The sequence below is a fragment of the Cherax quadricarinatus genome, chromosome 14 (assembly GCF_038502225.1).
Source record: "Cherax quadricarinatus isolate ZL_2023a chromosome 14, ASM3850222v1, whole genome shotgun sequence".
NCBI classification, from domain to species: Eukaryota; Metazoa; Arthropoda; class Malacostraca; order Decapoda; family Parastacidae; genus Cherax; species Cherax quadricarinatus.
In genome coordinates this window covers 6,629,509-6,645,160 of record NC_091305.1, presented here as the reverse complement: position 1 = coordinate 6,645,160, position 15,652 = coordinate 6,629,509, and the positions used below count along the sequence as shown (strand labels likewise).

Genomic DNA, 15,652 nt, shown 5'->3' with positions numbered 1-15,652 from the left:
AGGGATGTGGGTGGCCTTACCGTTATGTACAAGGCCAATATTGTCAAAATACCACACTTGGATCCACTTCGAGGACAGCGTGAAACAAGCTTTTATGCCACAAGACGGGCAGAAAGCAGCAACTTCACTCTGGCTGTACCCTTCTCCAGAACATCACTCCATCTGAGATCATGCATACCCAGGATGACTCGAGTATGGAACACATTCGTACAGTATAATGATACCAACGAGATAAAGTCAGTTGATCAAATGAAAATGCTGGCCCACAGATGGCTCTAACTTCATCCTGTTCCCTACTTGTATGTCTCATAACAATAAAAATGCTTTCAAATGAGCTGATGTAGGTAACAGCTCTTAGCTTGCCAATAAAGTTAGGAATCCTTAACCTGTAAATACCTTGTCAATAAAGCTAGGGATCCTTAACCTTGTCAAACCCTGTGTAAAAAAAAAAGAGGAGAGAGATAGAGAGATAGAGAGAGAGAGATATAGAGAGAGATAGAGATAGAGAGAGATAGAGATAGAGATAGAGAGAGATAGAGATAGAGATAGAGAGAGAGAGAGAGAGAGAGAGAGAGAGAGAGAGAGAGAGATAGAGAGAGAGAGAGAGAGAGATAGAGATAGAGATAGAGAGAGAGAGAGATAGAGATAGAGAGATAGAGAGATAGAGAGATAGAGAGAGAGATAGAGAGAGAGATAGAGAGATAGAGAGAGATAGAGAGATAGATAGAGAGATAGATAGAGAGATAGATAGAGAGATAGATAGAGAGATAGATAGAGATAGATAGAGAGATAGATAGAGATAGATAGACATAGATAATATATATTATATATATATATATATATATATATATATATATATATATATATATATATATATGTATATATAATCTCATATATATTATATATATACAGTGGACCCCCGGTTAACGATATTTTTTCACTCCAGAAGTATGTTCAGGTGCCAGTACTGACCGAATTTGTTCCCATAAGGAATATTGTGAAGTAGATTAGTCCATTTCAGACCCCCAAACATACACGTACAAACGCACTTACATAAATACACTTACATAATTGGTCGCATTCGGAGGTGATCGTTATGCGGGGGTCCACTGTATATTATTTTCAAGAAGTCAGCCATCTCCCACCAAAACAGGGTAACCCAAAAAGAAAGAAAATCCCCAGAAAGAAAATACATTCTTTCATCATTCAACACTTTCACCTCACTCATACATAATCACTGTTTTTTCATACATACATGTACATGCATGCATGCTACATAGTTATTTAAGATCAATGTTGAAAGCAAATACATATTCAGTCTTCACCAGTATCTATCACTTTCACCAGAGAAGTAACAGCTAGCCTCGTACGAAGAGCAGAAGCAGCCAATTTCTCTGCCTTGGTTCTTACAGTTGATGCACCAAGCTTTGGGCTCCGGCGAGCAGATATTAGAAACAAGTTTGCTCTACCTCCACATCTCAGGTAAAACATTACTCACAATCCACTACACTTCTATAACTTATCCAATATCACTTAACACCTCAAACCAATGCTTTTTTGGTCCATAAACTTAAGAAAATTTATGTATGGTTGCAAAACCAATTTATACTATGTGAGGTGTTAACCCTTTCAGTATTGGTCCCATTGTACTATGCCATGAGTTCAGATAAGCTGAGAGTGGTAAATTTAGGCCTAGATATGAGATAATGGGTGTATGTAGTATGTGTGTACAATATAAAAAAATCCTACAGCACACAATGCATAAGAAAAATAACTGACTGTGTTTTTGGTTTAAAACAGCGAAATTGTGGTGTATTTTCGTATGGTTTTGATGATTGAATTCTTGAATTCTTGGGCTCATTTGATAGAATGAAACATATATTACAAAAATAGAGATGATTTTGATTGGTTTCAGGACTGAAAGTAGTTTGAAACTGAGCTCAAACCCACAAGTCTCAATCTTGACTGTTTCCGTCGTATGTACGTATACGTCTTACGAGCCACCGAGTTTGACATACGTATACTCAAAAATTCCAGCGGCTTCAAATCAAGCAGGAGGTAGGCCCACATATGAGAGAATGGGTCTGTGTGGTCAATGTGCATCATATAAAAAAAATCCTGCAGCACGCAGAGCACAATGAGAAAAAAAAAACTCCGACCATTTTTTGGGATTAAAACACCGACTTTGTGGTGTATTTTCATATAGTATTTATGGTTGTATTCTCGTTTTCTTGGTCTCATTTGATAGAATGGAAAACATATTATAGAAATAGAGGTGATTTTGATAGGTTTTACTATAAAAAGAGCCTTGAAATGGAGCTCAAAATAGGGGAAATGTTTGATATTTGCCGATGTTCAAAAGTAAAAAAATGATGTCATTGTCCAATAAATGTCCAACTAGCCATTCTAATATGCAGTTACGAATGGGTTGACATTATTTATACAATTATTACAATATCGCTGTAGTCTGCATAACAGTAAATCTTCTATTTTTTGTTTGAATAAAAATTCAAAATAGAAAGCAAGAGTAATATCGGAGGGGCCTGGAGACATGACTCATGAACAAAGAAAATGTTATTTTAGATCCAGGAATGTCTGCATTGTTCATTCTGGACCCTATTTTGAAATTGGCATATTTTTTAATTTACGTGAAATTGGCCAAATTGCAAAATTCTGACCACGTTATTGGGTAGTTGAAATTGGTAAATGGGCAGTTTCTTGTACTCAATCGATAGAACAAATGGGGTTCTAAAGAAACAGCTATGGGTTTTGTCGACTGGAACAATGGAATTAGCCAAAAATAGGGCTCAAAGTGGGTGAAATCGCCGATTTGTAAATATCGCCGCGGGCGCTAACTTAGCGAGAGCATAATTCCATCAGTTTTCCATCAAATTTTGTTTTTTGGTGTCATTACAATCGGGAAAAGATTCTCTATCATTTCATAAGAATTTTTTTTTTTAATTTTGCGACACCAGGAGACACCTCAGGATTGGGGGTTGCGACAGTCAAGGGGTTAAGATAGCAGAAATATTATTTTTTATTATTTTTCAGAAGGCATGGCTCCCCTACACCCCCCAGTCGGTTTTATGGATTTTTAATAGGTTCGATTCAATTACTGGGACACCATAAACCATGACCAATCCTGCTTATATTTTATTATCCAAGAAATAGGTTAAAGCTCTGACTGTTTGTGATGATGAATTCAAAATGAAATGCAAATGTAATAAAGAAGAGGCCTGGGAACATGAATAATAAATGCAGGATATGTTTCACTCCCCAGAATATTCTGTCTTCAGTGTTTATTTTTGGACTATTTTTAGACTGGAATTTTTTTTAATTTTGTAGAAAATTGGCCAAATTACCTAATTCTGTGCAATTTATAAGGGTGTTCTAAAATAATTTCAAAAAAGATACTTAAAAAGCAATTCTGTTAATCTAAAAATTAAAACCTTATTTAAATCTTCCCAGAATGGCCAATTTCCAAACAGATGATGAAAAGTCTAACTTGGTGAACACATCTTCAGGAGGTTCTGGCATTAATGAATATGTCAGCGCTCTTTTTGATCCTTCTCTAACCTGGGATGATGTTGCATGGCTTACAAGGTACAGTATAAAGAGAACCAAATACAACTATAGCTTAAATAGTACATAAAACAACCAAAACTTCCACAATGAAATGCTTATATGGTATAGCAGATTGGAATTTCTTCCCCTCTACAAAATAACATCACTGGTAACTTATCTCCATATATCATTACAGAATAACCAAACTACCTATTGTGCTCAAGGGCCCCTAACAGCAAGGGATCCCATTCTGGATTAAAGGCTGGTGCACTTATAGGGGGGATAAAAACCAAAGGAGCACCTCGGATGGAGGGGCCGCCAACGGTCGGGTACAACCCTTTAAATATTAAAAATTTTCCCCTATTTTTTTTAAACCAAAAAAACCTCCAAGACTTTTTATAATTTTTTAATTTTAAATTTATAGTCCCTTAGGTCCGCCCCCCACAATATTTTTTTGAATCCCATTCACACACAAAAAGGGCCTAAGTATTATTCTTATTCAGTAAATTTTTGGATTAGAGGGGGTTTTTCACCCTGAAAATAAACCCTTTCAATTTAATGAAAGAGATGAAGTTGCAGTAAATTAAGGCTACATTTCACTTCACCTCTAAATTTGACAAAATATGTTTTTAAATTCTGCTAGAGTACATAAAAAAAATACTACAGATTATTTTACCTTACATACTGTTTGTTGTTACTTGAACACGGAATGTTGGGGGGGCATGACTTATCGGGGTAAAATTTGGGATGTAAAGTTTCCGATTAATTTTCCCCCCTACACAAAAAGAAAATATGTGTATATATATATATATATATAAATATATATATATAATATATATATAATATATATATAAAAATATATATATATATATTTTATATATTATATATATATATATATATATATATATATTTTATATTTTAATAAATTATATATATATATTTTGTATATTTTATATTATATATATATATATATATATATATATATATAAAATATATATATATATATATATATATATATATATATATAAAAGATATATATATAATAAAATATATATTTTTTTTTTTTTCCAACAAGTCTTGCCCCCAAAGGAAAGGGGGGTTGCCCCAAAAAAAAGAAAATCCCCAAAAAAAAAAAATACTTCACTTCTTTCCCAACACTTTCACCACACTCGACATTATCACTGTTTTTGCAGAGTGCCAGAATAAACAGTTAGGACCACCTCTACTAGAATCAAGAGAAGGGGACCTCTTTTGGCTGAACACTTTGCTACCAAAATGCAATTTCCCTGATCCAGCAAGGACCCCCCTTTGGCTGGGCTGCAAGAACTGTGTAAAAACCCGTCAGTGGTGACAATAAGGCAGGAGGGGGGCTTTTCTACTTAAATGGGTTTGACCAAGAAAAGGCTGGGGGCCCAGACGCGGGAGCCCAAGATTGTTGAGAAGATGTGCAGACCAGCTAGAGTAATTTCAACCCCAGACCCTTTCCCAGCACTCCCCATACATTTAAACCCCCCTTTAGGGAAAGGGGAAAGTAATCCCGCCACAAAAAGAAAGGGGCGGGAAGAAATCAGAAACCACAGACCGTGTCACCCTGTCAATCACTGGTAAGATCCTTGAGACAATAACCCAAGACAAGACAGATTTTTTTGACTACCACTCACTCTTTTGTGATCACAAATGGCTTGGGAAAGGTTACTCTGCTCCCGATCTGTTGTTAAACCTCTACTAATGGCACCAGTCCCCGGATGAATCAAGTCAGCTGGTGGTAGCAAGGGACATTGCTGGCCCAATCGGGGTGGGCACCAGGTCTCTTTAGCAAAACTTCAAGCACTGGGAACGGCTCTACGCTATGTCCCCCTGTGCGACCCCCTTTCATGGTAGATCTCGGGAAGTTCGAAAAGGGAAGGGAATCAGCAAGACATCCTATTGGGGAATTTTCCACAAGGAAGCGTGCGGGGTCCATTGTTATGGAAGGGGTCTATTTCCCCCCACCTTCTTACCCTCATCCCAGAATCACATGCATATGAGAACCCCCTGTACACTGACATTCACTTTTCCAAGAGAAGAAAAAGCCAGTTTTTTCGTTTTAAACAATCACCAGCTGAGAGCTATATCAGCTTGGGGGGGAGTATAAAAAAACATTTAAATTTTAGAAAAAGCAAAAGATGATCGGGGCTCTAGGCACCATGATGGAAATGCTGGTGCAGTGGGAAGGATGAATGGGGGGGATGTTGGGGACCTGGGGAAGAAGTTATCCTTGGGGTGAAATTTTTGACTTAAACTAACCATGAAGAACCAAGGGTTTTAAATCTTGGGAAACAAGGAGCCGGGAAGCTTACAGCACTTCCTGCCCTTTTCCCCTCTGCTTGGGCAGAGGGGGTTTCAAGATCCTGTATGAGGACAGGACGCTGCACCTTGAGATGTTTCCCCTTTCTTTGGGTTTTCCTGCCCCCTACTCAAAGCCAAAAAAGTAGAGAATAGAGGCAAAAGCCTCCATCTTCCCCGCCTGGGCCCATCCTGGGTAGATTTCCCTTTCAGCAGAGCCTTCCCAAAATAGGAGGGGTGGGGGTGGCCCACTTTTTGTGTACAAGGCCAATATTGCCAAAAAACCACACTTGGGTTCCCCTTTGAGGACAAAACTGGGAAAAAGCTTTTTTTGCCACAAGACGGGCAGAAAACAGCAAATTCACCTGGCTGCAACCCTTTTCCAGAACATCACCCATCTGAGATCAAAATACCCCGGATGACCTTTTTTTTATGGAAAAACATTCGACAGGATAATGATGTCAACGAGATAAAGTCAGTTGATCAAAAAGAAAATGCTGGGCCCAAGGGTGGCCCCCAACTTCATCCCGTTTCCACTTGTATGTCTCAAACAATAAAAAAGCTTTCAAAAAGAGCTGATGTAGGTAAAGCCCCTTTGCCTTACAAAGTTAGTAATCCTTAAACCTGTAAAAAAGCTGTCAATAAAGTTTGGGTCCTTAACCTTGTCAAACCCTGTGTAAAAAAAAAAAAAAAGAGAGAGAGAGAGAGAGAGAGAGAGACAGAGAGAGAGAGAGAGAGAGGGAAAGAGAGAGAGGAGGGGGAGAAAGAAAAAAAGAGAAAGAAGGAAAAAGAGAGAGAGAAAGAGAGAGAGAGAGAGAGAGAGAGAGAGAGAGAGAGAGAAAAAGAGAGAGAGAGAGAGAGAGGGGAGAGAGAGAGAGAGAGAGAGAGAGAGGAAAAGAGAGAGAAAAAGAGAGAGAGAAAAGAGAGAGAAAGAGAGAGAGAAAGAAAGAAAAGAAAGAGAGAAAGAGAGAGAGGAAAAAAGAGAGAAAGAGAGAGGAAAAAAAGAGAGAGAGAGAGAGAGGGAGAGAGTGAGAAAGAGAGAGAGAGAGAGAGAGAGAGAGAGAGAGAGAGAGAGAGAGAGAGAGAGAGAGAAAGAGAGAGAAAGAGGGGGAAAGAGAGAGGGGAAAAAAAGAGAGAAAGAGAAAGAGAGAGGAAAAGAGAGAAAAGAGAGAAAGAGAGAGAGAAAGAGAAAGAGAGGGGAAAAAAAGAGAGAAAGAGAGAGAAAGAGAGAGAGAAAAGAGAGAAAAGAGGGGAGAGAAAAGAGAAAGAGAGGAGAAAAGAAAAAGAAAAGAGAGAGAGAGAAAGAGAGAGAGAGAAAGAGAGAAAAAGAGAGAAAAAGAGAGAGAAAAAAGAGAGAGAGAGAGAGAGAGGAAAAGAGAGAGAGAGAGAGAGAGAGAGAGAGAGAGAGGGAGAGGAGAAAAAGAGAGAGAAAAAGAGAGAGAGAAAAAAAGAGAGAGGAAAAAAAGAGAGAAAGAGAGAGGAGAAAAAGAGGAGAGAGAGAGAGAGAGAGAGAGAGGGGAGAGAGAGAGAGAGAGAGAGAGAGAGAGAGAGAGAGAGAGAAAAAGGGAAAAAGAGAGAGAGGGGAAAAAGAGAGAAAGAAAGAGGGGAAAAAGAGAAAGAAGAGAGAGAAAGAGAGAGAGAAAAAAAGAGAGAGGGAAAAAGAGAGAGAAAGAGAGGGGAGAAAGAGAGAAAAGAGAAGGAGAAAGAGAGAGAGAAAGGAGAGAGAAGGGGAGAGAGAAAGAGAGAGAGAGAAAGAGAGAGAGAGAGAAAGAGAGAGAGAGAGAGAGAGAGAGAGAGAGAGAGAGAGAGAGAGAGAGAGAGAGAGAGAGAGAGAGAGAGAGAGTGAGTTTTGAGCTGTAGTATCAGCACACCTGTGACAAGACAGTAATGAGTGAATGATGGTGAAAATGTTTCTTCTTTTTTGGGGGCCACCCTACCTCAGTAGGAAATGGCCAGTGTTAAAAACAAAAACAGTGTGAATAGTTAATGTCATGCTTAATTAAGATTTGAATATCTTCTTTGCAAACCATTTTGTGCTAAACCTATTACTACTTTTACCAGATTGAAGCCCTACCTGAAGTAGTAAAAGCTGTCAATGGTCAATGTGAAGTCTATATTGATGGAGGATTTACTCAAGGTACAGAAATTTTCAAAGCCTTGGCTCTTGGAGCACAAATGGTAAGTTCAAATGAGTTTGCTAAATAAATAATGTATGGTTTATATATAGTATATTATTAGCCATAAAGTGAAGTTTTAATAAATAAATATGCCCAAAGTAATAATCTCCCATCTTTTGAGAGCAAAACACCAATTTTTTTTTTCTTAAAAAAAAAAAAAGCCCCCAACATCCTCTGGTCTGTTTTAAGGGATTTTAATAGGTCTGATTAAATTATAGGGAGGCTGTAAACTATTACCAATCATTCCTGTTTTATTTTATTATCCGAGAAATAAAGTAAATCTTCTATTTTTGTGTGATTATGAACTCAAAATGGAAGGTAAGTGTAATATAGGAGAGGCCTGGGGACATGATTAATGAACAGAGAAAAATGTTGTTTTATTGTCAGGAATATACATTGTTTATTTTGGACTGTTTTTAAGTTGGAACTTTTTTAAATCTTCTATAAAACTGGCAAAATTACCAGATTCTGTGCACTTTATAGAGTAGTTGTAAAAGGTGAATGGGCAGTTTCCTGTGTGCAATCAATAGAACAGAAGGCATACTAGTGCAACAGCTAAGAATTTGGTTGAATGGAGCAATGTAACTGGCTTAAAATATGGCCCCAAGTGGGGGTAAAAATAGCTGATGCATAAATTGTGCCCAATTGCTAACTTGTGCTTGTGTAGTTAAGTTTTCCAATAAATTTTGCACCTATGGTGTTATTACCGCCACAAAAAAATCTCTACCATATTGCAAGAATTTTTTAAAAATGTGGACAGAGAGAGCAATATTAATTTCAGGGGACTAAACAACGAAATGGTTAACATCAAGTACATTCATAACCTAGAAATTGGAAATGCAAACCTAGATGATGTTATAATCTATTCTAGATCATTATCAAATGAGTGAGGAAAAGGAAGAATGCCAGGAATGAAATAAGAGTAGAAGGGAGGTGATAAGACAGTCAACACTGGTCAAGCTATGTGCTTTGTGAAGATAAGAGAGCTTGACAATGTATTGAAAGGAGGCAAGAATACAACAAAATACTGGGGCTAAAATTTATACTAGATGTGAAACAGAGCCAGTTCAACATAACAGTATCTGTGGTCCCTAACATGACAAAGACAACCTTGTTAGTTTTTGCAAAGTTAAAATTTATGTGTTTTAAGTTGGCAAGCAAAGGAGTGGCATTTCACGAATGTATTGAAAGAGGTATAAATAATAGGGAAAAATACCTGAAACATCAGTAGAGGTAGTAGTATTAACCACGTTCAGTGAAAATAAATTAGTTGATGAAATGCAAGTTTAATATAAGGTGCTAGAGAATGGGGTGTTACAAATACCTATGTGAGTGTAATAGTCATAATCAACATGACAGTGATGGCTGTCTAACCAGTTGAACTTAGTGACCTGAGTATAAATCAACCTAACTAGTATTTCAACTCATCAAGGTATTTAACTCTTCAAAGTAAATTTACATTTTACTTTATCAGGCTCTGAATATAAGAAGTAACACACATAACAGAGATACTTTAATATTTTCATTAATCCAACGTAGGTGTTTCTTGGCCGACCCCTGCTGTGGGGTCTAGCATGTGGAGGAGAGGAGGGAGCATACAATGTCCTACACATTTTACACACTGAGTTTGAATCAGTCATGACTTTATCAGGTAAGAATAATATATACTTAATTAGAAGCTTAAACTAAAACTACAGAAAACAGTATATGTAGCATGGTTTAATCACTTATTACTAATATCCATCTTCAACCCTCCTCACTTAATAACGGAGCTCTCTTCCTAAGACCATGTCGTTAAACAAATTCATTGCTAAGTGAGAAACATACTATAATGGTAGTGCGTTTGTGTCAACTATCTTTGATACAGTGGAACCTTGAAAATCGAAAGTACCAAATATCGAACGTTTCGAAAATAAGACCATTTTTTCGGACAAACTGTGTACCAAAAATCGAACGCGTTTCAAATTTCGGACCACCGGGTACGGGACCTGTCCACTGGCCCGCTCTGTCCACGTCCCCGCGCAGGGGCCGTGAGCAGTCTAGCTTTGTTTATGCTTGAGTGAACACTAACCTGCGCTCTCATTCACACATTTTACGATTATTTCGTTGTGTTTAGTGCTTGTGGGACTGTGAAATAAGCTGCCATGGGCCCAAAGAAACTTGCTAGTGGTACCCCTGTGGTAAAGAAAGTGAGAAACACAAGCTGCAAGAACTTCATCTGGAGCAGTATCAGACCACAGCTGAGGAACTTGCTTCAGAGGAGGAGGAAGAGGGAGTGGATGAGGTGCCTTCTTCAAAGGTTAAGGAGATTTGTGCCAAGTGGAATGATGTCCAAATGTTTGTGCAAAAGTACCACCCTGAGCAACCTGAAACAAGCCATCTTTGCAACAAGTTCAGTGACAGAACCATGTCCCATTTTAGGGATGTTAAAGAGGCACCAGAAACAGAGGACTGTGGACAGTTATTTTGTGAGACAGGGGTCCAGTGACTCTCAAGCTGGTCCTAGTGTCATTAAAAGACAGAGAAGGGAAGTAACCCCAGAGAGGGCTTTACCTGAAGTCCTCATGGAGGGGGATTCTCCTTCCAAACGCTAACCCCAACTCCCTCTCTCCTCCGCCCTATCTTCCAGATGCCATCACCAATCTTCAATAAAGGTAAGTAAAAACGTTATTTTATATTTTATATTATATGTATGTATTATTTTATATGTATGTTATTTTATATGTATGTAAAACTGTAATTAATCTTTATAAAATGTATTTTTTGTGTGAATATTTTTGGGTTTCTGGAACGGATTAATTGTATTTCCATTATTTCTTATGGGAAATATTGATTCGAATTTCAGACTTTTCAAAATTAGAACTAGCTCCTGGAACGGATTAAGTTCGATTTTTGAGGTTCCACTGTATTGTTTTAATGTCATCTCTGGACCATTTATAACATTTCTGGTATATTTTTAAATGTTTATACAGTAGTGTACTGTATATTGAAATAAACAAAACAGAGGAAATCAGATCTAACATATATTATTTAGGTATGAGTACTGGTCAGGGAGCCCGTCATAAGTCTGAGGCATCAGTAAACGAGTACATCACTAAGTGAGGTGAGGCTGTATACACTTTTCTATGATGGCTCAGACTAATTTCCCAAAGGGGTCCCTCAAAGTAAAATAATACATGATAATTCATTTCTTCACAGGTTGTTCTACAGTGAAGGATATTACTGGAGACATGATAATTCGTAAGGAGCATTATTCAAGGCTTTAATGGCTCTTGAAAAACGTACAGGACAGCACAAAGTACAGAACCGGCAATTTATAAAACTTTTGAAGGTAAATGAATATTTAATCGTGGTCTAAAGAATCACAAATGTGTAATGTTATATTCAGCTGTAAAAAAAAAAAAAAAAAAAAAAAAAACATACAACAACGGCTAGCAGCCAATGAAAGAAGCACAGTAATGTACACATTTCTAGGTACAAAATAATCCAAGTTAAGTATGACTTTTGTCGACATTTACTACATGATGTTACTCTGTATACTTTATATTGTAACCGATCGGGTTTTATATTTTGCACTCATGCCACTAGGCCTCATGCTGCTGTGTGATGAGCCGAGTTCAAGCGCCAGACCTACCAGCATGAAATCCTGCCTCTCAACTCTCTCCTGTCAAGTCTAGCATACAACACATTGTCTGTACACATTACCCAATAAAGCTAAAGCTCGCTTCTGAAGAAGTATCATTATCCCGCCAGAAAATACTATTGATATATGTATACAAAAATGTTATACACTATACAGGACATCTATATTCTTGACCTTTGAAAAGATCCACAATTGGTGACCGAGCCTTGGCTCCCCACTGGGAAAGTGCTGCTGACATTCAAAATGTCTACCCATGGGATGAAGTACATTGTACCTCTTCTTCTTCTGGGACCACTGTCCCTAAAACCTAGCCTCAATCCCCGCCCTCATGGGGCTCATAGGGAGAAGCTAGGCCTTTGGTCTGCCACCTTCCCTGCCCCCATGGCTTGTAGGGAGTGGCAGAGTCTGTGGAGTCATAGGTGGTGGTGTGCTCTCCTTCATATCAGTTTTTGGTGGCTTGATACAAGATTTAGAGGTGCAGCATCCAGTAAACAAAAAACAAAACATCAGCTGCTCTCCATGATGGAAAAGGGCACAAGAATTGTGTGTTAAAAACATTTACTAAAATATGTATGTATGAATTACTCACTCTCACTCTCTCTCTCTCTCTCTCTCTCTCTCACACACACACACACACACACAAGAACCATACACAGTTTTAAGACAAGGTAATATTAAGCTCATTGATCAGGGAGAGGGAGGACCCAGCAGCTGTCAGTGAGAGTCGGGGCCAAGAGCTGAGTCTCGACCCCTGCAACCACAATTAGGTGAGTGCACATGCACACACGCACACCAGCATATACACACACACACACACACACACACACACACACACACACACACACACACACACACACACACACACACACACACACACACACACACAATGCATGCACACCCGCACGCATGCACCTGGCCAAGCACGTCAAGAAATTAGAGAAAGTGCAAAGGTTTGCAACAATAGTCCCAGAGCTAAGGGGCATGTACTATGAGGAGAGGTTAAGAGAACTCGACCTGATGACACTGGAGGACAGGAGGGACAGGGAGGACATGATAACGACATGTAAAATACTGAGAGGAATTGACATGGTGGACAAAGACAGGATGTTCCAGAGATGGGACACAGCAACAAGGGGTCACAATTGGAAATTGAAGACTCAGACGAGCCACAGGGATATTAGGAAGTATTTCTTCAGTCAGAGTTGTCAGGAATAGTCTGAAAAATGAAGCAGTGGAGGGAGGTACCATACACAGCTTTAAGAAGAGGTATGATAAAGGTCACAGAGCAAAGAGAGTGGACCTAGTAGCAACCAGTGAAGAGGTGGGGCCAAGAGCTATAACTCAACCCCTGCAACCACAATTGGGTGAGTACTCACAGTTTATGGCCAGTGGAATCTAGCACATCCTAAACGGGATAAAAAAAAAATGTTACCCCAAAAGTTAAGACTAAAAAGCAGGGGAACTGGGGATGATTGGTCTGAGAAGGAAGCATGGGCAGTAAGGCTCAAGAGCACAATGGAACAAGAGTGGGAAAAAAAGGCTAAGCAAGTTTTGCAATACAATAGTGGAGATGTCTGTAAAGAACATGAAGTGGGAGTTATGAGTTGCAGTTGCTGAGGCAAAGATACATACAGAGCCTGAAGGAACTTAAAGTCCTGAAGAAAGATACATATAGAGCTAAGGAACAAAAGGGGGCAAGGTATTCGGAATGAAAACAGAAACATCAGTGGCCAGTGAGGGGACCGAAGGAGGGAAGGAGCTAAGAAGTCCTTTGCAAAAGTGATAGCAGGCCGCCAGGAGGCCCAGATAAGGGAAACAGCATAGGAGATGCTTAAATTAAATCCAGAGACAGGAAGGGAAAAGAAAACAGGAAAAGCACAGAGATCATTAAATATTCATGGGTTTCAGGAGGCTGAAGAGAGAGCCTATGATGAAAGTTGGCAGAGGGAGGAAGAGATTGAGAATATCATCACAATAAAAGGAGAAAAGTACATGTCCCAGCAGACAAATTTTCAGAGATGGGGGGAAGGGGAGGTATTCATTGCAGAAAAAATTGTCCAGTCAAACCAACATTCAAGACAGAAATGGTGTGAAACAGGATCTTGCAGCAGAAACTATTGTTAACCCTTTCAGGGTCAGCAGGCCCCCTCCTAAACTTGTTCTCAGGGTCGAAAAAGAAAAAATTATTTTTTCTAATGAAATGACAGAGAATCTTTTCCCGATCATAATGACACCAAAAGTATGAAATTTGATGGAAAACTTACGGAATTATGCTCTCGCGAAGTTAGCTGTCTTGATGATGTCTATGCATTGGTGATTTCACCCACTTTGAGCCCTATTTTCGGCCAATTCCAATGCACTAGTCGACAAAAATCATAACCATTTCGCTAGAACTCCAGTTTTATCGAATGAGTACAAGAAACCACCCAGTTATCGATTTCAACTATCCAATAAAGTGGTCAGAAATTAGCAATTTTGCCAATTTCACACAAATTTCAAAAGATGCCAATTTCCTCTCTAGAATTCTCCCCTTTATTTGTAGGGGCATAAAGTTTTCCCCCAGGGTCACTTTTTTTCAAAAAAACCCAAAAAACACTGAAAAAAAAGAAATTTGTTTGGGCTTGGATTCCGGGGGCTGGTAACAATCCCACTTTGGGGAGCTGGCTAGGCCACGGGCCCGCTCGGCAAAGGGCGGGGGGGTTTTAAAAGGGGTATCCAAATTTTAAAGGGGTATGATTAAAGGGGGTTTGATGGGGTATCGGGCCCCTGTATTTAAAAGGTTTTATATTTTTTTTTTCTTTTTTTTTTTATTCCAAAAATTTTTGGGGACCAATAATATAATTGATATATAAAATCACTGTATTAACACAAAAGAAAATTTATTATCATATTTTTCACTGTTTTTACAATAAACATGCAAAATCTTTATAATACTAATGTTCTATCATATTTTAATTTAAATCACTGAATGTTTTTGCTGGAGTTTGTGGAACTCCTTGAAACAAGGCACCATGAAGACCCCATTCCCACAAAAAGGGGAGTGTCTTTGGCTTTTTGCGCGTTTGTTTGTGCCAGATGATACTTTTCGGTTTCTTCTGGTTGGGGGCTGTTTTAAAATGATCACCCCCCTCCTAACATGGGATATCCTGGTAGGGACCTTGTTGTAAAAGGGTTCCTGGTACTTCATTATAGTTGTCTGAAAACAGACAAAAAAAATTTTAGGGGAGGTGATCTTTGCCGTCTTCCGGTAATATACCCATTGAGCAGAAATTCCATGAGAGGGAAAAATTTTCATTACCATTCCTTTTTCCCCAAACAATAAACAAACCAATCTGTCCTTTTCAACCAAGCGCATGTTTTTTTATAATCAATCATTCCGGGTTTAAACTTTCATTAGTCACTCGACAACCCATTTCATTTGGGGGAAATGGTTTCAACAATTGACATCCCTCTGCCACCCGTAATGATGATGTTTTTCGTAAACACCTCCCGTTCCCAAACCCCTTTCTTGACCCGATTTTTACGATTAAAAGCCGCCAACACTTCGTTTTTTTTGGAAACCCTGATAATGTGTAATTATGGTATATAATTCCCTAAAAGAAAAAGGTGCCATCTTTTTCACTCGCACCTGGTCCAATAAACGATTTTTCAATGTTTACCCGTGTTAAAAATATCAAACGGGCCCACTGTCGTCAAAGTAAAAAATTTTTTTTATAAAGCGTTCCTTTGCTGGTATATACTGCTTGAATGAACTTTTTGAAAAAAACAAAAAATCAAATTTAAAACATTCTTGAATGGAAAAAAGTATATCCTTTTGTTTGAGATACAGCTTTTCTAACTTGTATAACCTGTCATTTTGTCAGGCCTGGTTTTTAGAGAAGAAAATAAAAAATAAGAAAGCTTTCCACTTTTGATTTACAACCCCGGGTAAAAATCCCATCTT

The 15,652-nt window shown here is 38.5% G+C and overlaps 1 protein-coding gene across 1 annotated transcript in view; it reads left to right on the top strand.

Annotated features, from left to right (window-relative positions):
• The window catches only part of LOC128695588 (Hydroxyacid oxidase), a 52,209-nt gene extending 40,408 nt beyond the window's left edge, over positions 1–11,801 (top strand). The window contains 8 exon segments of the mRNA XM_070084819.1: positions 1,348–1,482; positions 3,469–3,603; positions 3,761–3,790; positions 3,792–3,888; positions 7,951–8,067; positions 9,606–9,717; positions 11,265–11,397; positions 11,655–11,801. Of these exon segments, the coding sequence (XP_069940920.1) occupies positions 1,348–1,482; positions 3,469–3,603; positions 3,761–3,790; positions 3,792–3,888; positions 7,951–8,067; positions 9,606–9,717; positions 11,265–11,332 (694 nt within the window). The 3' untranslated portion in view covers positions 11,333–11,397; positions 11,655–11,801.
• Positions 11,802–15,652: the final 3,851 nt, after the last annotated feature.